This window comes from Salvelinus namaycush, chromosome 42 (genome assembly GCF_016432855.1).
Source record: "Salvelinus namaycush isolate Seneca chromosome 42, SaNama_1.0, whole genome shotgun sequence".
NCBI lineage: Eukaryota > Metazoa > Chordata > Actinopteri > Salmoniformes > Salmonidae > Salvelinus > Salvelinus namaycush.
The window spans coordinates 8,544,736-8,572,626 of record NC_052348.1 but is presented as its reverse complement, the minus strand read 5'-3'; the positions used below and the strand labels follow the sequence as shown (position 1 = coordinate 8,572,626).

Genomic DNA, 27,891 nt, shown 5'->3' with positions numbered 1-27,891 from the left:
ATATTAAGTTTCCTTCCAGGAAATACGCTATTTTAATTGAATAGAATGACTTTATTTCATCTACATCACCTCAGTAATGTAAATATTCAACGGTCCTTGTGTTAGCCTAGGTTTACGGTCTCTCTAAAAACAGTTATTTACACAAGCCTGTTTTAAATGACTTCATTAATGAGGGGTATGTGGTTAATTACTCTCCTAAACAGAAGTTAAAAGGATGTACCCTCTGACCCAGTTTGTAGAGACCAGTCAGTCTGAAATATCAAGGACAGGGCAACATTCATTCATGTTTAATATTTCACCCTAGTCATCGCAAGGCCTGAATCCTTCGGAGCCCTATACTATGAATCAGGTTTGAGGAGTTAGTAAGGTAACTTTTGTCAACTCAGAGTTCAACTCGGGATAACTGGAAAAACAGGAAAGTGGCTCACCTTTAGCCAGGTTAATTTCAATGTCAACGAATCTTTCAAAACTGACCTGCTCAGTGGCAGTCAGGGCTAACTCAATTTATCCTGAATGAAGAGTTGCCGACCAATGAAATCCGATACACTCCCTCTCACAAAGATTGTGCCACCATCCCCTTCATTTGAGGGAGGCAACTGATTAAATATTTGATTAATCAAATGTGTGTGTAAAAAAAAATATACTGGACAAAAATATAAATTCAACGTGTTAAATGTTGGTCCCATGATTCATGAGCTGAAATAAAAAATTCCAGACATTTTACATATGCACAAAAAGCTTATTTCTTTCAAATTCTGTGGACAAATTTGTGTACATCCCTGTTAGTGAGAAATTTGAATGCACAGAGTAACCGTGACGAGATCCTGATCATTGTTGTGCCATTCATGTGCCATCACCTCATGTTGCAGCATGAGAATGCACGGCCCCAAGTCACAAAGATTCGTACACAATTTCTGGAAACTGAAAATGTCCTAGTTCCATGGCCTGCATACTCACCAGATGTCACCCATTGAGCATGTTTGGGATGCTCTGGATTGACATGTGCGAAAGCGTGTTCCAGTTCCCACCACTATCCAGCAACTTTGCACAGCCATTGAAGAGTGGGACAACATTTCACAGGCCACAATCAACAGCCTGATCAACTCTATGCGATGGAAATGTGTCACACTGCATGAGGCAAATTGTGGTCACACCAGATACTGACTGGTTCTGATCCATGCCCCTACTTTTTTTTTGGAAAGATATGTGACCAACAGATGCATATTTGTATTCCCAGTCATGTGAAATCCATAGATTAGGGCCTAATGAATTTATTTCAATCGACTGATTTCCTTATATGAACTGTAACTCAGTAAAATCTTAGAAATTGTTGAATGTTGTGTATATATTTTTTGTATAGTGTAGTATGTAGTTATTTCTGTTGGTGTTATATGTAGTAGGGAACTGGTTAAGGTGAAATAAGGAAATAATGAGTATGATGAGGCAGAGTAGATGATATGGTAATAGTTGCTGTGATGGTGTATGCAAAAATGCTTCTGTATCTAGGTGTCCATCCAAAATTGGCGAAAGATTTTCATGCAAATATACAAAAATCGGCATAAAGACAATATGCGACTTTGCGAAAATCTGGGTTAGTCTACAATACATGATGAGATTATTATGGATAAGAGTGAAAATATTTTTATTTGTTATATGGCAGTGTCATGACTTGCCCTTTTCGGTGAGGATCATAGGTGCCAGATCCCCCCCCCCCCCCCCCTTCTATCCCTACCTCCCTCAGAGCGGGAGAGGGGTGAAGTTGGCCGTTTTATGATGGTCGTAAATACCTGCAGGAACTCTTTCTCCCACACAATGAAAGGGAAGTGAAAAATCCCTTCGTTACAACAGAGAAAGATTTTGTAGTACTGTGACATCAAAGGGTTCAAAGGGTTGAATAATGAAACAATATTTCTGTAATCCAAACAGTTGGAATGGTCCGTGGCTACTTAAAGAATAATCCTGTTTAATTTGTTACTAATTTGTGATGTAACTAAGAACAGTATAACAACATAACTGTATCTCTGAATGTGTATATTTCCCAGTTGTCAGGTTCACATCCAAATGTTGGGGAACTTATATGATTAAATATGAAACTATTTGTGAGAAGATGAAATGTGTTAGCCTTCTAAATGAGATAATTGTTTTTCATATAAAGTCTTAACCAGTCAGTGACCACACCCACGTGAGCACAGACATTATGTCAGCGTCATGGAACGCCCCCTTTTCCCAGAGTGCATAAAACCCACTTCTAGCGAAATTAACATTAGACCAGCGGGACCGACAGCGTGAGCTGGAAGGTACGAAATGGTTAGACACTCCGAAAACTTTCAACAGAGAAGAAGAAAATCTCTATAGACCAGAGAGCATGGAGCTGTAGCTACATGTTGAAATGGTTAGCAATTTAAATAGCTACCACTCTATAGACCAGTTACGTGCAGCGCCAGCTGAATACGTTATAAATGGTTAAGAAATCTACAAAACTAAAGACTACACATTCACAGTCTGCAGCTGTATATGTAAAATAGTCTAGGAAACTTGACCGAAGACGAGAGAAGAACATTTCCCTATCAAACGACCATTGGTACGTCTGATGTATCCATTATAAAAGACACTCCAAGAAATCTGAGAAGCTCCAACTACACAAGACATTGTGACTTTTGGGGAACACAACCAGAGACTTCTGACAAATTACTCTCCACAGAAAATGGACCAAGCAATTTCAACAGAGAGAGACGACAAGACATACAAGCGTAAATATGTACATTGCAATTATTTTCGAATGAGCGGCCATTTATGTGCAAAGTATTAGCATTTCCAAGAGCATAGTTATCAACTGTATGTAGTGGGTCCATTCTGTCTTTCCCACTCTTTATCTGTCCACACCCCTTTCCATTGTCTACCAAGCCGTCATATCGGTTTAGTCCACTAGTGACTTTTCATTGCATTTTGTAGTAATCAATGTGTAAGCTATTCTGTTTGTGTTTATGTAATTCTGTGTGATTAGTTAGTTAGAAAATAAATATTTTAGCCAATTTGTATATTGCTGATTCATCATTTATGCTAGGGTTTATGCAGATATCCAAGGATTTTGCAACATTCAGAATGAGACTGATAGAAGGTAACAATTAATGAATGACTGATTGATGACTGAAATGTAAGAGATCTTTATATCTGTAAGAGTTAATTCGTAAAACGATAACTTGTTAAATAAACTTTTTCCATCACTCCCTGGGCTTCAGCCTTCACAGGGAGTGATGGAAGAAAACCCTGGTGGTAATCTGTCTTCATGGTCTCATTTAATGCCTGGTGACTGGGTTCATAGAAGGTCTGGACCTGGGTCTAGCCTTCCTCAGTTACCTCATGGTTACCCCACGAATACAGACATGGTCACGATGGGGGTTCACCATGAGAGGTACCTAGCCTATAAGAAAATAAAGGAGAGCCGCTAGTAGCTCAGATGCAAAAATATTTATGTCCAACCTTTCGACAGACATGCTGTCTTCATCAGGGTATCTAGCCTATAACACAGCACGCAATCCCAACAACACCCAAACAATGGCTAGAGGTCAAAGAGGGAGCTCAAACACTAACCACCTGAGGGTGATGGCTCCTGCTTCTACCGCCTCTGTCATTGGGTCACAATGTGGGAGGCTGAGCATTAGGACTGACGCTGACAAGCCGTACGCCTGCCCTACATGTGGGAAGTGTTTCGCTGAAACGAACTATGTGAAGGAGCACCAGACCGTTCACACCAAGGAGAGGCCCTTCTGCAACGTAGAACAGCTCTTGTAACAGGCGGTAGAAGCAGGAGCCACAAACCTCAGGTGGTTAGTCTTTGAGCTCCCTCCTGGACCTCTAGCCATTGTTTGGGTGTTGTTGGGATTGTGTGCTGTGTTATGGGCTTTAAAAGGGTATTAATTAAAAAAGAGATATAATTGATATTCATGCTCCACGAGGTGAGGCCAAATGTAAGATTAGAGCAATTATGATAGATGTGGGGCAGAAGAGGTGGGACTCAGAACCCAAGGCCCAGCATTTATATGCCCGCCAAAGGTGGACCAAGATTCAAGGGTCTGATTATGAAGGAAGAGGTGGTGGTTGCGTTTAGGACATTGTACATCGAACTCGTCATTATGTCTGGTTGGCAAGCATGAAAATGGTTTGTGTACAGAGTGTATGGTTGATGAAGCAGTGATGCATGTGTTGATGGATTGTTGTAAGTACAGGGCTCTTTTTATTTTCTTAGTAATACAGGATTCGATAGGAAGGTTTCGTTTCTCTTAATGTTCGTTTCTTTATTCGTTTAGTCTATTCATTTAGCTGTGCTTGACTACACATTCCAGTACAGTAGAGGCGGCATGCACCTCTAACGTTTGAGGACCGCCGTAATATTATAGAAGAAGAAGTAAACGGAAGTCAAGCGACCAAATACAAATTCCACGTTAGCGTTCTTGTTTAGACGTTTAACAACACCCTAGACTGAAAGAAATACTATTTGAACTACACCGCATTACATACTTACCTCAGGTAGTGTTTAATTCGCGTTGGAGACTGGACTTGGTTGATAGATGTTATCTAGGTAACGCTAGCTAGCTGCTTAGCTAACAATGGCTAACTGTATGGTTTTTCACACTCAAATAGCCTCCGTCATGGAGGTGCTAGCTAATGCAGCCGTGGCAGAAATCTGTAAACTCGTAGACGACGACTATGCAGTGTTTCGTTTGGAAATAACTCAAAGCCAGAAAGAAAACGGGGCATTGCGGAGGAAACTACAGCTACTGGAACTAAAGGTGGCACGGGAGCGGGCAGAGAGGACAATACGGGAGCGCGTCCTCGCCAGTCGTCCCAGTAGTGTCAAGATCGTTGACCGATACAGAGGAATGGCAAGAGGTACGTTTTGCAGAAGGCAGAGACTGCGCGGCCTGTCGACGTTCATATCTCAGTGCCTGTCGCCCCGTTCCCTTCTGCACGTGTGTTAGAATTGGGTCTTGTTAAGCAGGATAGTAACACTTGCGCCAAGACACTATCATATTCTAACCAGATTCTTGATTTACTGCCTTTCCTATTATCTACTCAATGAAAGCAATGTGATGCATGTTACATAATAATACATCGATCAGTAAATAGTATATCAAGAATTTGATTAGTTATCTTACATCCTTGTAAATTCTAGACGATGTTTGATAAATATACCGTTGAGCATTGACAGTAGCTAACCTACGCCTATTTTCTCCCTACCTCACACTCAGGTGGACATCTCACTGGAGGCCACAGGAGCTTTGTGAAGCCAGCGGGTCACAATACATGGAGCGATGGCCAACCAATCACTGACGAGGGCACTGGAACCTCAATTCAGAACATTATTGTGATAGAGGTCAGTGTAATAGAGAGCAATATTAAAGGCGTATTTTTGTAGGCACTAACGGAGGCTAACTCCGCCATGGCTCGTTGGCCAAAGCTTATGGGGCAATTATTATTAGTTTTTTATAAATGCCGAAAATAAGGTCTGGTAAAGGCTTAGGAGATCTTATACGTTGTGTTATATGAAAATCATCAGCTAACATAACTTTGTGAATTTTGAAGCATTTATGTAATCAAAACAAGTGAAAAGATGTGCTAACACGTAAAAAATAAAACTACATCAGATTTAGCTTACCTTATCAAACGGACCCAAAGTTAATTTATTACAACATCGTTCTCAAAACGATAACCTTCCCGCTGTAGAGATATGGTTGCAGCCTGAAGAAAAATAATATACCATCCTTGCGTTTTCGTTCGATCTGGTAAAGGCCTCCACAGACTGTATGATTTTAGCCGTCTTATGTGGGCAAATTCTTAGGTCGTAAACGATTATAGGAAGTCTTGGCTTGTTCAGTGTGACCGTTTAGGTCGGCCGATTAAGTACTACTACGTGCGTTCTTAGACTCTGACAAAGTTTTGTCAGGTTTAGAAATGTTTAGCCTTTATCGTGTAGAGTGGCTGGTGTTAAGAGCTGATCCGGTGGACTGACCCATAAGAACACAATATAATAGTTTGATTTAAACGGTTACATGCTTTGCAAGAAGAACGATTTCCCTAATAATCTTTTTCATGACACATCTGAAATCAGGCTACCTGGTGCGATTCTGTGCATTTATCAAAATCCCCAATCAAAATAAACATTCTACCACAGCATCCATGTTATTTTGGGTAAGCCTATTTGATTCTGAGTTCGGACATATAAAGTTTGTACGTGAAAACTATTTCTAAAATGCATACTTTTCCGTTTTTCCGAACTCACTTCACTCGTACATACGCATAGAGTGAGACTTACGCTGCTGGTGCAGGCACATGCGTAGATCAAATACACCGCTGTAGTCGCAGAATGTGACGACCGAAATTATCCATATTATACAATCTGGCCAGGTTAATATCAAGATGTTGGTAACATGTAGGTCCGTTTTTGGGATGCATTCCAAAAATTCAGCCGCACAAATGTACGTAGAGCTACGTAGAAAGCTAAAAAAGCTAACTAGAATGTTGGTGGACTGTAGCTTAGACTAGTTTACGTAGTCGGCGTAGAGATGTAAAAAAACACAACGAAAAAAAACGGATTTATGTTGTAGTTAAATTTTTATGACCGTTAGGGACTCGTTAGCAACTTACATATTTTGAGCACATAAAGGCTTCATAATATCAGTAAGTTAACATTACATTTATCTCATAGAACAAAACCTATAAGATCTCCGAAGCCTTGTGATAACCTCAGGTCTTACTTTTGGTTTATACCCCAAACCTGATGATTTCCCCCCAGAGGAATGCCCAACGAACCAGAGGTAGAAAATGCTAACTCATAACATTTTTGGGGGACTACAAGCTGGCGAGCTCAATAGTATTGCATAAAAAACAGTCTCTTCAGTCACTCCTTAATCTTTTTAACTGATGCGAAGTGAGATTTCACTTGGAACTAACTTCAACTTTAAACAATAATGTTTACTCTCTCTTTCATGTAGGCTATTTTTGCTTTGATTTAATCAGCAGCTCTATTTTCCAATGTGTGCTGTTATTCATTAATCTGTGTTGGATACGGTCTCTCACGATCTGCAAATGTGAGTTGCGGTTGTTAACAAATGCTATTTGTTGATTATTAGGAGTACAGTAATACTTCTGGCATTGGAAATGTGGAAATGTCTGCTCTACCCAAAATTACAACCAATTAATTGCAGCATTACCACAAAAATGGAAGAGGCAAGTAGAAGGGGAAAAAAGTAAGGAACTTGTATGTCGGCCCTGTATTAAAGAACATAAATGGTTAAAGAAAAGTGTGATAAATAAAAACATATACCAATTTCATTTAAGGACCAAAAAACTGACAGCTGTGCCATATAAATTGCAAAATAGTTGGGAAGAGATGTTCGATGTACCCATTCCATGGCACATGGTTTATGAATTGATACGCAAAACAACGCCGGATTCAAAACTTCGAATTTTTCAATTTAAATTATTGTACAAAATTCTTGCAACTAATAGAATGTTATATATATGGGGTATACAATCTTCCCAGCTCTGTAGATTCTGCTGTGAGGAGGCAGAGTCATTAGACCATTTATTTTGGTATTGTCCATATGTAGCTCGTTTTTGGTCACAGGTCCAGGAATGGCTGAAGAATTGCAACATTTGCCTAGAACTAACGCTACAGATAGCAATACTGGGGGATTTGAAAAGCCATAGTCAATCAATCAATAATATAATAATTATTTTAGCAAAAATGTTTATTTTTAATTTACAATCTGTAGAAGCTATGAGAATAGGAAGGTTCAAATCTTTTGTGAAGCATCACAGCACAGTTGAAAAATATATGGCAAATAAAAATCCGAAATGGATGATGTTGGAAGATAGATGGGAAGGGTTGAGTAGAACTGAAGGGTGGGACTAATAACAAGATAAACAATGTAGGGCATACGGGATCTGTGAAATGTGTATAGGTGCGGAGCTTTTGTGAAATAGCACAGTTACAAGTGGAAATAAAATTGGATGGACAACAGAAATAGAGGAAGGACTAAGAACAAACAAGAGAGAACTATTATAAAGTAGTCTGTGTCTGTAAAATAGGTATAAGATGTATAAATTGAAGGTAAAAGCAGAAGTGTTTATTAGTTTACTCCAATTGGGGGAGCGGTGGTAGGGTTGCGGGGAATAATAATAAAGGTATATTCTTTAAAAAAGTATGTATGTCTATATAGGTATGTGTATGTATATATGTATATATGTATGCATGCGTGTATGGATATATATATTTACCCAAAAAAATATGGGGGATTGGAAATGATGCAGACAATTACATTGGAAGCAACATTCTTTCCGCAATATTAAGCTGATCCACCCCAAAAAAAAAAAAAAAATAAATAAATAAAAAAATACTTCTGGCATTTCTGGAAAGCTCCAACTCTCCGCTTTAAGGAAACCACTTATTTACCCCCATGACAGTTATGATGGGGAGAAAAATCAGAGCTGTAAATTGTTTACCCTGTAGCCAAGGCTTTATAGTATATGGTTAAGTATGGCTGGCATTGGTTACAATATGCCACAATATCACTGTTGCCAGCTAAGGTATAAGAGGGGATAGTAGAACTAGATGTACAAGGCTATCTGAATGTGCACATGATGGAAGTTAGACGTTGCCTAAATATTTTATTATTTAATAGAAAATAATGGACTGACTTACGTGACTAAAATGTCTGTGAATAAGGAAGTGGAAGCTATTATGAGCATGATGGAAGTTAAGTTAGAGGTTTGTATGACCTGTTCAGTAAAACAAAATAACTACAATGATTAAAATGATTGTGACTATAACTAGACTAAAATTGTCCAAAGTTGTAGTCAACTGATAATAACTAAAACTAAGAAGGATGAAATTACTAAAATGGGTATTTTAGTCATAAAAACTCAATCTAAAATAGGTGACAAAATGAACACTGCAGCCATCGATCTCTGTGCTCCCCAAAGAGTCACCCTTCAGGCTAGTAGGTTAGCCTAGATGTTTGACGAAATCACCATTTCAGTAGTTCATCAAAGTAGAGAAGCCATACTTTTAAGACTGCTAAATAAAAACGTTCAATCAATGAACTTATTGTCATGTAGAGATACCTAAGCAACTGCATTCTTTCTCATGTCTCTCTATCGCTCTTCCTCTCCATGTCTGTCTGCCAGCCCCACTGGCAAGAACCAATGAGAACAGGCAGATGAAGATGCAATTGATTCTGGTCATTGTAGTTAATTACCACATTTTCTATGTTTAACTATGATGAGTTGGGCAACATATCCCAGAGAGAGATCTCTCTTGAAAAACGGCACAAACGGCACGTTGAGAGCAACAACAAACCAACAACAAACTAAATGGAATTCAAATAATTGAGTCCATCAATTAGTTATTTAAAAACCAACATTTCGGTAAATAACTCAGCATCACAACAAGCTCTTATTTAATCTGAATAAATGATGACCAAACTACAACTGAGATTTACCAATTAGAAACAATTTGAATATCAAACTCACAAAAATGATAATTATACAATTACTAATTGTGATGGTAATTGTAGCCATTTGGAGAACCAGGAAGAAAAAAAAGAATTATGACGGTGATACCACCACAGATAATATAATTGAAAAGCCCAGACTGTCTTCTCAAAGGTACAACATGACCTGACACAGGTCCTGACACATGTATGACCTTAATTAGAGATACAGATCAAAAAGGAATGTCCATTAGAGAGGGCAAATTAAGGAGGATAGGGGATAGGGGAGCTTGTGAGACTTCTCTACGACGTTGTTATCCAATTCAAGTCATGTACCAATAATAAGCTCCTCTCTTCTTGTCAGTCTGTAGATGCAGATGCTGCAGGGCCCGGAGGATCGCCTCTGGTCAAGCAGGAGAAGTCTGAAGGAGAGGAGGACCCAAGGCACAACAGAGACATCCAAACTGGAGCAGCGGCTGGAGCAGCAGCAGCGCCCACTATAGCCACGGAGGAACCCACCACCGCTCCAGCGCAGCCCAGGACCCGACACAGCATCACGGAGGTCAGTGGAACGCCGAACGCCGTCCTCAAGTCAGAGACAGACAAGGAGACATTAACTGTAACACGCAGGCTCTTACCCACAGAATCTGACCACAGATCAGACCCAGAGAGACTGGGGCTGGGGAGAATGGGCTGTCCTCCTGCTCCCAGTTCAGATTACTTACCAGTATTTCACCAGACCCAGAGGACAGTTCATTCCCGTGGAGATGGTGAAGGAGACACATTAGACACTGGCAGTGATGATCTGTCTTCCTCTTACGCTACAGAGATGGAACCTGGCAACATATCCTTGGGTTTAGAGACACAGACTGATCTGTCTAGAGGGTACTGGAACCAGTACAGTAGTAGTGTGTACTCTGAAGGGTGCCTAGATAAGAAAGGGGAGGGTCTGGTCATAGATGTGAAAGTGGAGGGTGATGCCCCTCCCATATGGAATGCAGATAGTCACCTAGGAGATGGACACTCACAGGGCAGAGAATTCTTAGATTACAGGGGAAGCATAGAGACAAATCCAAATGTCGCAACCCACTCCCCTTTACACGCGTTCAGGGATCGCGACCCAAAGTCCACGTCGATGGGGCTTTCTGATTCACACGGCCCCATCCTTTTCGATCAGGTATTGAACTCAAACGACAGGGCTAGAGCCCAGGCAGGAGGAGAAACATCAGGCAATACTAAAGAGAAACGGTTCCTCTGCATGTTCTGTAACAAAGGCTTCAGCTGTCCCCAGAAGGTGGAGAGGCACCAGAGGATCCACACAGGTGAGAAACCCTACAGCTGCCCCCAGTGTGAGAAAAGGTTCTCCCGCCAGGACCACTTGAAGTTGCACCAGAAGGTCCACACAGGGGAGAAACCCTATAGCTGCCCCCAGTGTCACATGCGCTTTACCCAGGCTGGCAACCTGAAGATGCACCTGAAGGTCCACACGGGAGAGAGGCCATTCGCCTGTACGCACTGCGGGAAGAAGTTCTCAGAGAGGAGATACCTCAGGATACACCAGCAGAAAAACCATTCCACTCTAACATAGAAAGTAACCATTCCACTCGATAGCTTCTGGCGTTTAGATCAAACCCTGCATTAAAGACAAATATTAATTAACATTGTTGTCAACAGAAATTATGCATTTGGAATAACCAGAGTAACAGATTTCAGTGTTGAATATTCCTGGGCAGAATATTGCATCCAGACATTGTGATATATACTGAATGTATAAAACATTAGGAACACCTTCTCTTTCTATGACAGACTGACCAGGTGAAAGCTATGATCCCTTATTGATGTCACCTGTTAAATCAACTTCAGTCTGTAAATGAAGGGGAGGAAGCAGGTTAAAGAAGGATTTTAAAGCCTTGAGACAATTGAGACATGGATAGTGTATGTGTGCCAATTAGAGGGTGACTGAGCAAGACAGACTAAAGTGCCTTTGAATGGGGTATGGTAGTAGGTGCCAGGCGTACTGGTTTGAGTGTGTCAAGAACCGCAATGCTGCTGGGTGTTTCACTCAACAGTTTCCTGTGTGTATCAAGAATGGTCCACCACCCAAAGGACATCCAGCCAACTTGACACAACTTTGGAAGCATTGGAGTCAACATGGGCCAGCATCTCTGTGGAACGCTTTCGACATCTTGTTGAGTCCATGTCCTGACGAATTGAGGCTGTTCTGGGTGCAACTCAGTATTAGGAAATTGTTCCTTATGTTTTGTACACATAAGGCACATCCACACCTGAAAAGTCTGTTTCATATTGGTTTTGTACTGTGTAGGATATATGATGTTCACAAATTAACCCAAAACACTTTTAATGAGAAAATGAATAGTTTCTTTGTGTATGTGTGGTTTTCATATGGTATATTTAACACTTGTTTATGTTTAACCCCTTCCACCCGTGGAAATTGGTCAATATGGATAGGGCCAAATTGAAATTTCTAACAGAAGAACTATTAAAAGCATATGCATTACCATGGTAGAAATTGAAGGAGAACACTTTAGAGTTGATGGGGAAATTATTTGACCAAAGGTGAAGACACAACAGTTCACCTGACAAGACTGAATCCAAACATTACACTGTTGATTTTATGTGCATTGGACATTTACTGTACTTTTCATGGCGTTTGTCAATAACAAAATCTGAAAATACTCTGGAAACATTCAGTAACATAATATGAATACTCATTGTAATTTTGGAGTAGGAGCAAGATAAGTAACAAAAATGGTTTGAGTGAGAGGTCTAGAAAATAAAGGAGAGCCGCACACTCTAGGAGCTCAGATGCAAAAATATTTAATTACCAACGTTTCGACAGGCAAGCTGTCTTCATCAGGGTACAAAAATGTGATTGTACCCTGATGAAGACAGCTTGCCTGTCGAAACGTTGGTAATTAAATATTTTTGCATCTGAGCTCCTAGAGTGTGCGGCTCTCCTTTATTTTCTAGTTTTCTACTCCGCTAGCCAGCACCTCGCCTACATAGGTGTGCGTTTCTTTTTTCTTCTAGATTGAGTGAGAGGTCTAACTGGTTTTAAAGAAGTGTGCATTGTTCTGAAGTAATTTCAATGCACTTTTATGACATTATGGCTTATTTGAGCTCTGCTAGCATTGCCATTGAGGAACTGAAGCAAGCACACTTGCAGTTTTTTGTTTGGAACACAACCCTGCGTCCCCACCATCACACAATTTGAGACCTTGGGACTATAAAGGTTCTCACATTTTGGTCAAAAATGTGTTATTCACATAGTTGCTCTTTAGGTGGTCCTTCACATGTGTGATGTCAGAATTGTGATAAAGAAAAGGTGATATCTTTGCAAACATCTTTGAATCACACAATGATGTGCTGTCAATAAAACATCATTGTATGTATGATGATTCACTTATTAGGTCATGAAAGACACCAAAAAACAGTTCTGGGATTTATGAAAAATAATCCAAACATTTTGCAGATAGAACCTTATAGGGCCAAGTCATTGATTATTCATATCATAGGTTCTGGTCCTCTTTTTCAATTAATTACTTAGGCTTTTTCAGAAGAATGGCCATAATTTAAGCTGTTTACAAATAAATACAGGTGCCTTAGAGCATGTTTAACTTCGGGATCGGTGTCCTGTCTACGGGACGATTGAGCTAACGTAGGCTCATGAGATTGTAAGTGACAATACATTTCCCCCAGGACATAGACATATCTGATATTGTCAGAAAGCTTAAATTCTTGTTCATCCTACTGCACTGTCCAAATTACAGTAGCTATTAAAGTGAAAGAATACCGTGCTATTGTTTGAGAGTGCACCATTTTGAACGAAGTTATTAATAAACAAATGAGGCACATTTGGGCAGTCTTTATACATTTTTAACAGAAATCAAATGGTTAATTGGATCAGTCTGAAACTTTGCACATACACTGCTGCCATTGAGTGGCCAAAATCTAAATTGCACCTGGGCTGGACTAATACATTATGGCCTTTGTCTTGCATTTCAAAGATGATGGTACAAAAAAATACAAAATAACTTTTTTCTTTTACCAGATCTATTGTGTTCCATTCCTTTAACATTTCCACAAACTTCAAAGTGTTTCCTTTCAAATGGTACCAAGAATATGCATATCCTTGCTTCAGGGCCTGAGCTACAGGCAGTTAGATTTGGGTATGTCATTTTAGGTGAAAATTGAAAAAAGGGGGAGGATCTTTAAGAGGTTGTTAAGGCCCATTAGAGGCATTGCTGTTTTTCAATACGAAAACCTCCATGGAAGGGGTATTTCACAAAAATTGCAAAGTTACGAAATGTATTGATAGTTTGACTGTAGTTTGATTGTGGGTGTCAGACCCAAAAAACATCAGTTTCTCATCCAGAGCTAAGCTTTAGCTTTTGCTCGTTCTCCATAGGATATGGTGTATTTGTCACTTTAGTAAACTATCGCTTTAACAAAATGTGTGATGAACATGAATTCATATATTGATGGGATTAGAAAGAATGATATTCTCTTAATTTAGTCATTACATATATGTACTTTTCAAATGAAATATTTGTAACATGCTATGCCTGATATGGCTGAACCCTGATAGAACCTTATGGCTCTGAAATGTCAATCTGTGAATGCACATAGAATGGAGTCATGAGTGTATTCAAGTGCGTGTTCCGCGGCTAATGTTCTTCACAATACGACAAACACAGGCTCATTGTGTTCAGGACAACCCAGGGTTTAACGCATGTCATCCTTGTAACTGTGGATCAAACATAGCGATCATAAACGTTGATACTGTAAATGACATGTTTTCAAAAATGGAAATGTGAAGTACACATTTGGACACAGGTGTGTGGTTTGCTCGTATAACATCAGTGGTAGTTATTATAATCCTCAACGTCTCATCTTTCTGAACACATTGACTCAATTCCCAGCATCCCCCTCACTCAGACAACAACAAATGTGCTAAAGTAACCCAATTAACAGGTGGGATGGGGACATCTTGTTGCGCAGTGCTCAAGTTTATAACGGATGTCAGTCAAATCTCATACAGTGATGGGAAGCGGAGCTCTGACGTCATATATAGCATGTTACTGTACAGCCACTGCATTCCAATTTAGGTGTTTATCAATGACAAAATCATGTATTTTCAACCCGTACACGGAATGACGGGCTGTGAGTGGAAAGGGTTAATAAACACAAAATGGGACTTTTCATTCTAAGACTTTCAGTGAGACTCTTTAGTATACATCACATCTGATCTCACCCTATTCTGCAAACACCTGACAGCGCTTTATAACCAATATACACTTACTAAATATACCTACACATACCCACACACTAACAAACACCTACTGTACTTGTCAAAATAGTTTAGTCAGGTTTGTCTGATTTTTTTTGTTTATCATAGCTGACTTGTTATTGCCCACATCATATTTATTTACACCATGATGGGTTTAACAACAATTAAGTAATTCTGTAACTACAGTGGGGATGGGTAAACACACCATGTTGAAAGTCCATGCCTGTCACGATCGTCTTGACAAGAGAGAGAGGACCAAGGCGCAGCGTGTGCAAAATACATCTTCTTTTATTATAGAAGAGAGAAAAAACAAGAAACGAACAACTATACAAAAACTAACAAAATAACAAACTGACGACCGTGAAGCCATACATATAAATAGTGCTGACACAAACACTACACATAGACAATTACCCACAACCAGCTAAAGCCTATGGCTGCCTTAAATATGGCTCCCAATCAGAGACAACAATAACCAGCTGTCTCTAATTGAGAACCAATTCAGGCAACCATAGACTTTCCTAGACACCTACACTGAACACTAAACCATCTACTCTACTTAACCCCCTAAACCAAACAACACCCTAGACCAGGGGTGTCAAACTCATTCCACGGAGGGCCTAGTGTCTGCAGGTTTTTGGTTTTTCCTTTCAATAAAGCCCTAGACAACCAGGTGTGGGGAGTTCCTAACTAATTAGTGATGTTAATTCATCAATCAAGTACAAGGGAGGAGCGAAAACCCGCAGACACTCGGCCCTCCGTGGAATGAGTTTGACACCTGTGCCCTAGACAATACAAAAACACATACTTCCCCATGTCACACCCTGACCTAACTAAAATAATAATGAAAACAAAGATAACTAAGGCCAGGGTGTGACAATGCCTTTCAATCATCAAACCATCAATACTGCATTATGTACATTTTTGGGCGACCCCACCAAATTCACATAGAAATGACAGTTATAGATCTGTCATTCTTATTGAAAGCAAGTCTAATAAGCGGTAGATCTTTTCTATGTGCACTAATTTTATGCTTCGCGTTCAAAAGTTAAATTTTTGCGTCTTTAACTTTCGGTTTTGTACACCAGCTGGAAATACTTTTTGGTTATTGACAAGATATTTCACAGCGGTTTAGATGGTACAACGATTCCCTACACTTAGATAGGGTTGGGCGGTATCCACATGTTCATATTGTCATACTGTCCTCTCAACCCAGGAAACAAACAAATAAAAGCCCATTGGGTGTCTATTACCAGAATTCTCACAAAATTGTCACAATTAATAGCGAATTTCCATGGAGGCTGATAACATTAGCTAACAAGCGCAAACGAAAATAAACGAATTGCAAAGACAGGCAATCCAGCTCATGAAGTTAAACATACCGATTTTTTAGTTTTTTTGTTTTGAGTTTGGACATTTACAAGTAAATGTGAATGAGAGACATTATGCAAATGAACAAAGTTTTGATACATACAGTACTGGCTCTCAAGCAGCATGTCTACAACTGTGTATGTGTGGAGTCTAACGGGCCTGCCTGCTATGAGAAGAGAGAAATGCAAGGAAATCAAGATAACAGTGGCATCTGTACAGATAACTAATCCAAATGGCTTTGACTTCTCAAACACGACAGAAAGCTAACACAATATGATGCCCCACCACCTTATTAAAACAGACACTGATTTAGCAAGTTAAACTAGGGGTCGTGTTAACGCAAAATGCAGTTTTTTTTTACGCAGGGAAAAAAACAACGCATAAGAAATATCTTGCTGCGTTTTGTAAACGCAGATCTAAAATGCTTCTTATTGTAATTTGTGCTCGGCATCAGAGCAATTTTGTACTTCAGTTGCAACTCCTCTTGAATGAGAATTCACGAACAGGCAGACAGTACTCAGACTGATGTGTAGCTTTTTTTTCTCCGGTACATTTCTTGGTGGTAAAATGCTAGATTCACTTTAAGCAAAATATTAAGACATGTAGCTAGCTACATTCTTTCTATGATAGGTCTAAACATTAGAAAGATATTGGCCATCCATCGTTTTTGGTAGAAAAAAAGTCAATTTAAAGTCCATTTACTTGTGTGGCTGCCAGTCAAATAGTGTTGCACTTCTGTTGTCATCTGATGAAAATTAAGCTATTTTCTGCCGAATGTCTTGCTCTAATGTATTTTCTGTTTAGAAAAACTATAATTGCACGTCCCTGATCACTCTCTTGATGCAACAAAAAAACTCCCAGTTACCTTTAAATATAAAACGCGACCCATGTCAATACACAGCTGGACTTACCTGCTCCCGCTTTCTCCTGTTGTGCTATTTACAAACAAACACGTGACTGGCTCAACTGTGCTGGGGACCTAAGTAAGCTTCGTGTTGATGCCATGTTTTAATGAGCTGAAATAAAAGATCCCTGAAATTTTCCATATGCACAAAAAAACGTCATTCTCTCAAATGTGCATACATTTCTTTACATCCCTGTTAGTGAGCATTTCTCCCTTGCCAAGATATTCCATCCACCTGACAGGTGTGGCATATCAATAAGCTGATTAAACAGCATGTTCATTACACAGGTGCACCTTGTGCTGGGGACAAAAGGCCACTCTTAAATGTGATTGCAGGAATGTCCATTAGAGCTGTTGCCAGATAATTGAATGTTCATTTCTCTACTATCAGCCACCTCCATTTGAGAAAATTTGCCACTACGTCCAACCGGCCTCACAACCGCAGACCATGTGTAACCACGCCAGCCCAGGACCTCCACATCTGGCTTCTTCACCTGAAGGATCGTCTGAGACCAGCCACCTGGACAACTGATGAAACTGGGTTTGCACCAGTGTTTCTGCAAAAACTGTCAAACTGTTTCAGGGAAGCTCATCTGCTCATCGTCCTCACCAGGGTCTTAATCTGACTGCAGTTCGGCGTCATAACCAACTTTAGTGGGCAAATGCTCTTCTTTGATGGCCACTGGCACGCTGGAGAAGTTTGCTCTTCACGCACGAATCCCGGTTTCAACTGTACTGGGCAGATGGCATCGTGTGGGCGAGCGGTTTGCTGATGTCAACGTTCTGAACGGAGTGCCTCATGATAGTTATGGTGTGGGCAGGCATAAGCTACATACAATGAACACAATTGCATTTTATCAATGGCAATTTGAATGCACAGAGATGCCGTGACGAGATCCTGAGGCCCATTGTCGTGCCATTCATCCGCCTCCATCACCTCATGTTTCAGCATGATAATACGCAACCCCATGTCACAAGGAACTGTACACAGTTCCTGTTCTTTCCCAGTTCTTCCATGGCCTGCATACTCACCAGACATGTCACCCATTTAGCATGGTTGTGATGCTCTGGATCGACGTGTATGAAAATGTGTTCCAGTTCCCGCCAATATCCAGCAACTTTGCACAGCCATTGAAAAGGAGTGGGACAACATTCCATAGGCCACAATCAACAGCCTGATCAACTCTATGTGAAGGAGATGTCGCGCTGCACGAGGCAAATGGTGGTCACACCAGATACTGACTGGTTTTCTTATCCATGCCCCTACATGTTTTTAAGGTATCTGTGACCAACATATGCATATCTGTATTACCAGCCATGTGAAATCCATAGATTAGGGCCTAATGAATTTATTTCAATTGACTGATTTCCTTATTTGAACTGTAACAACGTAAAATCTTTGAAATGGTTCCATGTTGCGTTTTTATATTTTTGTTCAGTGTACATTTGTATAGTATCAAATCAACTAACATGTTTGCGTAGTACTCATAGCAATCCCTCATTGCCCAATCAGAAGATGGTCATAGCAGGGTGCTCATATCAGATGTCTTGATCCAACATCCTCTCACTCTGTATCTCTTACAGTCAGTAGACAAGGAGGATGGGAAGCCTGATCTGCTGCTGGTCAAAGAGGAGACAATAGAAGACGGACCAGAGAGCATTGACCTGCTGAGTGGACTAAAGATGGGGGAGCAAGGTGAGGGGGACATACATATAACCTACATACAGTAATAGATCTTCAATGGGAATAGTGATGCACCTGGCTATTATTATTATTTTTTAAATTCTTGATAATGAAGTTAATGCAACATGTTTACATACAAAAACACACATTATAATGAATGAACATGACCTGATTTCCCTATAGCGATGGAACTTAGGCTTACAAGTTTTTTGTTCTCCCTTTCCAATCTTACCTTTAACATTTGAATTATTCCACAATACTGACGACGGATCAGCTCCTAGAGATAGTATCAACTATGGCTACAAATATTGAGGTGGCTTATTCTAATGCGTACCCTATAATAATGCACTAGATCAAGGTTTGGAACATCGTTGCGCACATGTTACACATCATGAAATATATTGAGGCAAAAATGACAGACAGTAGTATACAAATAGCTAAATAAAACTAAACATTCAAAATACAGGTCTCTGTAGCCTATAGGCCTACTGTATTTATTTTAATACAGTCATCTGGGTTTTCATTTGAAGCATCTTTATATCCTTCGCTTGTTATGCAAAGAAATGAGCAACTTTGTATTTGTAGTTTTGTAGTCACTGTCACATTCGTTCTGAAGTTATCGGCTGTCACAGAAAGACCGATAAACATCTTGATTCTGTGTATAAAGTGATGCGGATGGGCAAAAAAAGCGACGTACTTAGCTGTTCTACAAGTGGTCTGAGGCAGTCGTTAAATAACGAGCGTTTTCAAGAGCAACTTTAGTAATGATGGTTTCGGGAAACAGATTAACGATGCTCATACGAAGGTTCTAACGGTGAACGTAGCCTTTTTTTTTTTTTTTTGGGGTGGATCAGCTTAATATTGCGGAAAGAATGTTGCTTCCAATGTAATTGTCTGCATCATTTCCAATCCCCCATATTTTTTTGGGTAAATATATATATCCATACACGCATGCATACATATATACATATATACATACACATACCTATATAGACATACATACTTTTTTAAAGAATATACCTTTATTATTATTCCCCGCAACCCTACCACCGCTCCCCCAATTGGAGTAAACTAATAAACACTTCTGCTTTTACCTTCAATTTATACATCTTATACCTATTTTACAGACACAGACTACTTTATAATAGTTCTCTCTTGTTTGTTCTTAGTCCTTCCTCTATTTCTGTTGTCCATCCAATTTTATTTCCACTTGTAACTGTGCTATTTCACAAAAGCTCCGCACCTATACACATTTCACAGATCCCGTATGCCCTACATTGTTTATCTTGTTATTAGTCCCACCCTTCAGTTCCACTCAACCCTTCCCATCTATCTTCCAACATCATCCATTTCGGATTTTTATTTGCCATATATTTTTCAACTGTGCTGTGATGCTTCACAAAAGATTTGAACCTTCCTATTCTCATAGCTTCTACAGATTGTAAATTAAAAATAAACATTTTTGCTAAAATAATTATTATATTATTGATTGATTGACTATGGCTTTTCAAATCCCCCAGTATTGCTATCTGTAGCGTTAGTTCTAGGCAAATGTTGCAATTCTTCAGCCATTCCTGGACCTGTGACCAAAAACGAGCTACATATGGACAATACCAAAATAAATGATCTAATGACTCTGCCTCCTCACAACAGAATCTGCAGAGCTGGGAAGATTGTATACCCCATATATATAACATTCTATTAGTTGCAAGAATTTTGTACAGTAATTTAAATTGAAAAATTCGAAGTTTTGAATCCGGCGTTGTTTTGCGTATCAATTCATAAACCATGTGCCATGGAATGGGTACATCGAAAATCTCTTCCCAACTATTTTGCAATTTATATGGCACAGCTGTCAGTTTTTTGGTCCTTAAATGAAATTGGTATATGTTTTTATTTATCACACTTTTCTTTAACCATTTATGTTCTTTAATACAGGGCCGACATACAAGTTCCTTACTTTTTTCCCCTTCTACTTGCCTCTTCCATTTTTGTGGTAATGCTGCAATTAATTGGTTGTAATTTTGGGTAGAGCAGACATTTCCATATGTCTGTGTTAGCTGCATGTGTGACATAACTCCACCAGTCCTATTTATGATATCATTCACAAAAATTATACCTTTTCTAAACATTTCCTCGATAAACACAGTTTTTTTATCAATTACTATATTTGAATTCAACCACAACATTTGTTGTACCATTTGTTCCGTCCCTTCAGGTGGATTAAACTGAAACTGCAACCAACTTTCTAAGGCTTGTTTAAAAAATAAGGATATTTTGGAGATTATTTCCTTTTCAAACAACCGAAAGTGAGCAGGTGTAATCTGAATAAAGGGAAAAAGGCCCTTCTTGAACATAGGATGAGACATTCGTACCAATTTACTAGAGAACCAGTTTGGATTTAAGTATAACTTTTGTATGACTGATGCCTTTAGTGAGAGGTCTAATGCTTTAATATTTAATAATTTCTGCCCTCCGAATTCATATTCGTTATATAAATAGGCCCTTTTAATTTTATCTGGCTTGCCGTTCCAAATAAAATGGAATATTTTTTGTTCATATAATTTAAAAAGCAGGTCACTAGGTGTAGGCAAAACCATAAGCAAATAGGTAAACTGTGATATGACTAAAGAGTTAATCAGGGTGATTTTTCCACAAATAGACAAGTATTTTCCTTTCCATGGTAGCAAGATCTTATCTATTTTTGCTAACTTTCTATAAAAATTTATTGGAGTGAGATCATTTCTTTCTTTTGGGATTTTTATACCGAGTATGTCCACATCTCCGTCAGACCATTTAATTGGTAAACTACATGGCAATATAAAATGTGTATTTTTTAGTGATCCAATACGTAATATGGTACATTTATCATAATTTGGTTTTAATCCAGAGAGGATAGCAAAGGTATCTAGATCCTCTATGAGGCCGTGGAGAGACTCTAGTTGTGGTTTTAAAAGAAAACATGAATCATCAGCGTACAATGACACCTTAGTTTTTAAGCCACGGATTTCTAATCCATTAATATTAATGTTTGATCTAATTTTAACAGCTAACATTTCGATGGCAATAATAAATAGATATGCCGATAGTGGACAACCTTGTTTTACTCCTCTAGATAGTTTAAAACTTTCTGAGATGTAGCCATTATTTACTATTTTACACCTAGGGTTACTATACATAATTTTAACCCATTTTATAAGAGATTCCCCAAAATTGAAATATTCTAGGCATTTATATATAAACTCCAGTCGTACTTTATCAAAAGCCTTTTCAAAATCAGCTATGAAAACCAGACCTGGTGTCCCCGATATTTCATAGTGTTCTATTGTTTCCAGTACTTGCCTTATATTATCTCCAATGTATCGTCCATGTAAAAAACCTGTCTGATTAGGATGAATAATATCTGACAAAACTTTTTTTATTCTATGCGCCAAGCATTTTGCTAGGATTTTTGCATCACAACACTGAAGTGTAAGAGGTCTCCAATTTTTTAATTGGACTGGATCTTTATATATACCACTTGGGTCCTGTTTCAGTAATAACGATATCAGACCTTCTTGTTGCGTGTCTGATAATCTACCATTTATATAGGAGTGGTTAAAACAAGCTAATAATGGTCCTTTGAGTATATCAAAAAAAGTTTTGTATACTTCCACTGGTATGCCATCCAGCCCTGGAGTTTTCCCATCCTTAAAGGCCCCAATTGCATCAAGCAGTTCCTCCTCTGTAATTTGGCCTTCACATGAGTCTTTCTGTACAGATGTTAATTTTACATTATTAATAGGAAAAAAATCCATACAATTAGTTTCAGTTAGTGGAGATGGAGGAGCCTGAAACGAAAACATATTCTTAAAGTACTTTACTTCCTCTTTCAAAATATCATTTGGTGAATCATGCGTGACTCCATCATTTGTAACAAGTTTTAATACATTTTTTTTGGTAGCATTTCTATATTGAAGATTGAAAAAGAATTTGGTGCTTTTGATGCTTTTGGGAAACCGGGTCCAGGTAACTAACTCAAAAAAACTCTGCCATGTTTTTAAAGTCTATTTTCTAAACGCTTCCTGCAGGTGGTTGGCAGGAGGATAACAGAGAAGACTGGTCGGCCATCTTGGATTCCCAGACCCAGACGGGTGCCAAGGGCCCAGTGGATGACATCACTGAGCAGGCCCGGACCAGAGGCGACATAGTGGAGGTCAGTGGATGGGACAGCATCTTCAACACTGGACTGGGGAACAACACTGTTTACCACAACCAGAAACAGACAGTCGAACACAAAACAACAACCGAACATAGTCTTCATGACAACAGACTGGCTGAGACCAGGGCGAGGCGTAGATTTTGTCTGCGGGGACAGGGAGATGTCGGTATGCAGCGGGAGAGAACAGACACAGACTCCGCGAGTGATTCTCCGTCCTGCTCCTATAGTTGTGATTCAGAGAGACTGACGGGGCCTCAGGTTAACCCCCTAACAGGTGCTGCCTTCAGCCTGCCTTCTATAGGATCTATAAACTGGAACATGGACCCTGCGACAACACAGACACTCCCTGGCCTTCGTCCTCCTCACACTCTCCTAATGTTAAACCAGACCTCGGACAATGCCAAAACACTAAATGGCTACACAAGCCCATTGACAAATGATGGTAATAGAGACGGAATCAGTAAAGGTGTCAGCACCAAAGAGAAGTGCTTCCCGTCTTCGTTCTGTGGGAAAGTCTTCAGTTTCCCCGAACAGGTGGAGCTCCACCAGAGAATGCACACAGGGGGGAAACCTTTCGGCTGCCACCTGTGCCGGGTCAGTTTTTCAGACTCGTCCAACCTGAAGAGGCACCTGAGGGTCCACACAGGGGAGAAACCGTACAGCTGCCCCCAGTGTGAGAAGAGGTTCTCCCGCCAGCACAATATGAAGATGCACCTGAAGGTCCATACGGGATAGATGTCGTTCGCCTGTACGCACTGCAGGAAGAGGTTCTCAGAGAGGAGCTACCTGAGGACACAACAGAAAATGCACACAGCGCATGTATAGTAATATGTACAGTGCCTTCAGAAGGTTTTCACACCCCTTGATTTTTCCACATTTTGTTGTTACAGCCTGTATTTAAAATTGATTACATTTAGATTTTTTGGTTACTGGCCTACACACAATATCCCATAATTTCAAAGTGTAATTATGTTTTTAGAAATGTTTACAAATTAATAAAAAATGAAAAGCTGAAATATCTTGAGTAAGTATTCAACCCCTTTGTTATGGCAAGCCTAAATAAGATCAGGAGTAAACATGTGCTTAACAAGTCTCATAATAAATTTCATGGACTCACTCTGTGTGCAGTGATAGTGTTTAACATCATTTTTTATGACTACCTCATCTCTGTACCCCACACATACAATTATCTTTAAGGTCCTTCAATCGAGCAGTGAATTTCAAACAGATTCAACCACAAAGACTAGGGAGGTTTTCCAATGCTTCGCAAAGAAGGGCACCTATTGGTAGATGGGTACAAATAAAAAAAGCAGACATTGAATATCCTTCTGAGCATGGTGAAGTTATGAATTACACATTGAATGATGTATCAATACACCCAGTCACTACAAAGATACAGGCGTCCTTCCTAACTCAGTTTCCGGAGAGGAAGGAAACCACTCAGGGATTTCACCATGAGGCCAATGGTGACTTTAAAATAGTTAGAGTTTAATGGTTGTGATGTGAGAACTGAGGATGGATCAACAACATTGTAGTTACTCCACAATACTAACCTGACTGACAGAGTGAAAAGAAGGAAGCCTAAACATTCCAAAACATACATACTGTTTTCAAATAAATTGACAAAGCAATTAACTTTTTGTCTTGAAAACGAAGTGTTATGTTTGGGGCAAATCCAATAAAACACATTACTGAGTACCACTCTCTATATTTTCAAGCATAGTGCTGGCTACATCATGTTATGGGTATGCTTGTAATTGTTAAGGAACGGGGAGTTTTTCAGGATAAAAAAAGAAACGGAATGGAGCTAAGCACAGACAAAATCCTAGAGGAAAACCTGGCTCAGTCTGCTTTCCACCAGACACTTGGAGATTAATTCACCTTTCACTAGGACAATAACCTAAAACACAAGGCCAAATCTACACTGGAGTTGCTTACCAAGAAAAAAATAAATGTTCCTGAGTGGCCGAGTTACAGTTTTGACTTAAATCTGCTTAAATCTATGGCAAGACCTGAAAATGGTTGTCTCGCAATGATCAACAATCAATTTGACAGAGCTTGAAGAATAAAAAAATAATAATAATGGGCAAATGTTGCACAATCCAGGTGTGGAAAGCTCTTAGAGACTTACCCAGAAAAACTCACAGCTGTAATCGCTGCCAAAAGTGATTCTAACATGTATTGACTCAGGGGGTTGAATACTTATATAATGTAGAAACAGTATATTAGTGTTTTCTAATTATTTTCTTTTTTACTGATGTTTGACAGTATTTTTAGTAGATCATTGACAAAAAATTACAAATCCATTTTAATCCCACTTTGTAACACAACAATGTGGAAAAATTCAAGGTGTGTGAATACTTTCTGAAGGCACTGTAGTACTTTTTACTTTGTTTGTAGTTAATTCTGTTGGTTTTGGATGTAGTAGGGAACTGGATGAGGTGAACTGAGGAAAGAATGAGTATGATGAGGCAGAGTAGATGATAAGGTGATGGTTGGTGGTGATGGTGTCTGTAAAAATGCTTCACTGATCAAAAGTGACAACCTGTCATGTTTGATGTTGGTGTTTTATGAGGAAGTGATTGTGCCTTAATTCATGTTTACTTGACATAAAGTAGTGAAGATGTGTGTAATGTTGAATCTTTTCAAAAACTATTCTAAAATGTTTTTGATCAAAGCGAGATTTACTTAAAAAGTCAAGTGTTACCATACTAAGAAAAGTTACTACTTGTCATGTATTGTTTTGTACAATAAAAGTACTGTACACCAGGTTACGTGAATGTATGACCATTTTGTTCAAATCAAATACAAAATTGACACTGTGCTGACTGACTTGGATATTTTTGTATCATTGCAGGTACTGAGTTTCCATTATCTCAGTCGAACCTAAACGTTATACTTAATTCCTGAATCAACACATATGGACATTTTTTTATAATAAACTCCAATGACTCCATATTGTTAGGTACTTTAATCACATTGTTAGAGATGGGCCTTACTGTGGTTAACATTTTATAATATGTCATGTTCAGCAAAGACTTAGAAACCTTTATATGCTCTTCTGTACTATTTGTTTTTAGGGCAGGGACAGGATCTCTGAAGTGGCTGGTGACAAACCATGGCCCCGGATCAGGAGCCTGGATCAGGAGTCGTTGCTGTTCCTTCCCGAGTCGGAACCAGGACCGAACTACGAGATACAGAGACTCTCCACCACCACCACACAGAACACAACCAGTGGACAGGTAGACCGAACATCTTCAGTCTTGGTCATCATCAAAGGGGCAGAGGCTCCAGTCTGCAGAACAGACCCTTCTCTTCACAGTCTCAGTGCAGGGATGAAGCAGGGCCTGGGGCTGATAGAGATAGACCCTCCTGTTCCTATGATACAAACACCACAATATCCATGATGATCAGAGCATGTCATCCTGGGAACCAGTGGCGAACCTTGAAGGCCTTCTAAGCCTTCAGAGAGGATATATAGATTGATTTGAATGTTTTTGTGAATAGGCTGCTTATTCTTTGACACTATTTGATGCTGTCTATCTGCCGTGTCTGTGTTTGACCAAAACCGCGCTCTCTTTTAGCCATGGAGTGCGCATGTATTACGGTCGCTGTCCTTTCAGCACCACGAGCCTCACTTTTGATGTGTCACTGTTGTTACTTTTGGTGATGGTGTGATAGTGGTGTTAGGCTACAGTAGGTTGTGTAAACAGTGGTTTTTGTTTTGTTGGTTGCATTATTTTATGCTGTATGTTACATTTGTGTCTGTGCTGTTTCTGTCTCTGTGTAAGCGGCAGCCCGAAGCGCGGCCAGGGCTGTTTGATTCATTCATAATGTCACCAAAATGCATTGCTCCTCCTTCGCTATAAATTGAATGGTCCGGCTACAAAAGATACAATGTAGGCGTTTGGAAGATTTTTGGTCCCTCTGAAGGCTTAGGTCCTACAGTAACAGTTCGCTAGAAATAGTCCCTCCTGTTCCTATGATACGAACAAACAAACACCACAGTGTCCATGATGAACAGAGCAGGTCACCCTGGGCTTCAGCCTTCACAGAGAGTGTGTGGGAGACTACCCTGGTGGGAGTCTTTCAGTAAGTCTGTCTTCTCCTTCAGAGTCTTGTCAAATGCCTGGTGACTGGGTTCATAGAAAGCCTGGACCTGGGTCTAGCCTTTCTCAGTTACCTCATGGTTACCCCACCAATACAGATGGGTCAGGATGGGTGTCACCACGAGAAGTGGTGAAGACAGCACACAATCCAAACAATGGCTAGAGGAGGGAGCTCAAAGACTAACCACCTTAGTTAGGGTGTTGGCTCCTGTTTCTACCTCCTCCAGTGTCATTGGGTCACAAAGTGGGAGGGCGAGCGTTAGGACAGACGCAGTCAAGCAGTACGACTGCCCCACGTGTGGAAAGCACTTTTCTAAGGCGAACTATGTGACGAAGCACCAGACCATTCACATCAAGGAGAGGCCCTTCAAGTGTAAGCTGTGTTACAAGAGCTTCTCATTCCTGAGTTACCTTATCAGACATATGAATGTCCACAACAGGGAGAAATTGTGGCTTGAGATGTACGCAGGGGAATGATTCTTTAGCTGATTATTTTATTATCATCCTGTGAAGTGTCCTGGGGTAAGAGTTTATTTTTTTTTGTATTACTAAGTCCCCCATTTGAGCATCTAGGTATGCAGTATGCTCACATTCTCACATGATACAGACTAGTATTTTGGTTCCTGGGACTGGAAGACTTCTCAGCGGAGGAGTTGCATCGAGTATTGTCACGAGCCGTACTACCCTCTCAGGCCCGAGCCTAAGAAGGGAGATATGGAGCTTTGAAGGACAGAAGAATTGGGAGTATTGTAAATGTATTATTTTTAGTTGTGTGGATTAAGTTTGTCTACAACACGTATGAATTTACTATTTACAT

The 27,891-nt window shown here is 39.7% G+C and overlaps 2 protein-coding genes across 3 annotated transcripts; both read left to right on the top strand.

Moving 5' to 3' along the window:
- The first annotated feature begins 4,390 nt into the window (after positions 1-4,390).
- LOC120034833 lies at positions 4,391-11,541 on the top strand. The gene is made up of 3 exons (XM_038981481.1): positions 4,391-4,890; positions 5,250-5,374; positions 9,859-11,541. The coding sequence occupies exons 1-3, from the start codon at positions 4,608-4,610 to the stop codon at positions 11,080-11,082; spliced, it is 1,632 nt and encodes a 543-aa protein (XP_038837409.1). The 5' UTR covers positions 4,391-4,607; the 3' UTR covers positions 11,083-11,541.
- A 7,190-nt stretch (positions 11,542-18,731) lies between these two features.
- LOC120034879 (oocyte zinc finger protein XlCOF8.4-like) lies at positions 18,732-26,844 on the top strand. 2 transcript variants are annotated; one of them, XM_038981533.1, is made up of 3 exons: positions 18,732-18,776; positions 22,835-22,959; positions 26,046-26,844. In XM_038981533.1, the coding sequence occupies exons 1-3, from the start codon at positions 18,764-18,766 to the stop codon at positions 26,370-26,372; spliced, it is 465 nt and encodes a 154-aa protein (XP_038837461.1). In that variant the 5' UTR covers positions 18,732-18,763; the 3' UTR covers positions 26,373-26,844. The 2 variants fall into 2 exon arrangements, with proteins under 2 accessions (XP_038837461.1, XP_038837460.1); XM_038981532.1 differs by lacking the exon at positions 26,046-26,844 and having other exon boundaries at positions 22,835-23,891.
- Positions 26,845-27,891: the final 1,047 nt, after the last annotated feature.

What these genes read in the sequence shown, in the direction of transcription:
- LOC120034833 (XM_038981481.1), top strand. Translation starts at nt 4,608, where the DNA reads ATGGCTAACTGTATGGTTTTTCACACTCAAATAGCCTCCGTCATGGAG. An exon ending in ATACAGAGGAATGGCAAGAG is followed by an intron (nt 4,891 to 5,249) that starts GTACGTTTTGCA and finishes CCTCACACTCAG; the next exon opens with GTGGACATCTCACTGGAGGC. An exon ending in AGAACATTATTGTGATAGAG is followed by an intron (nt 5,375 to 9,858) that starts GTCAGTGTAATA and finishes TCTTCTTGTCAG; the next exon opens with TCTGTAGATGCAGATGCTGC.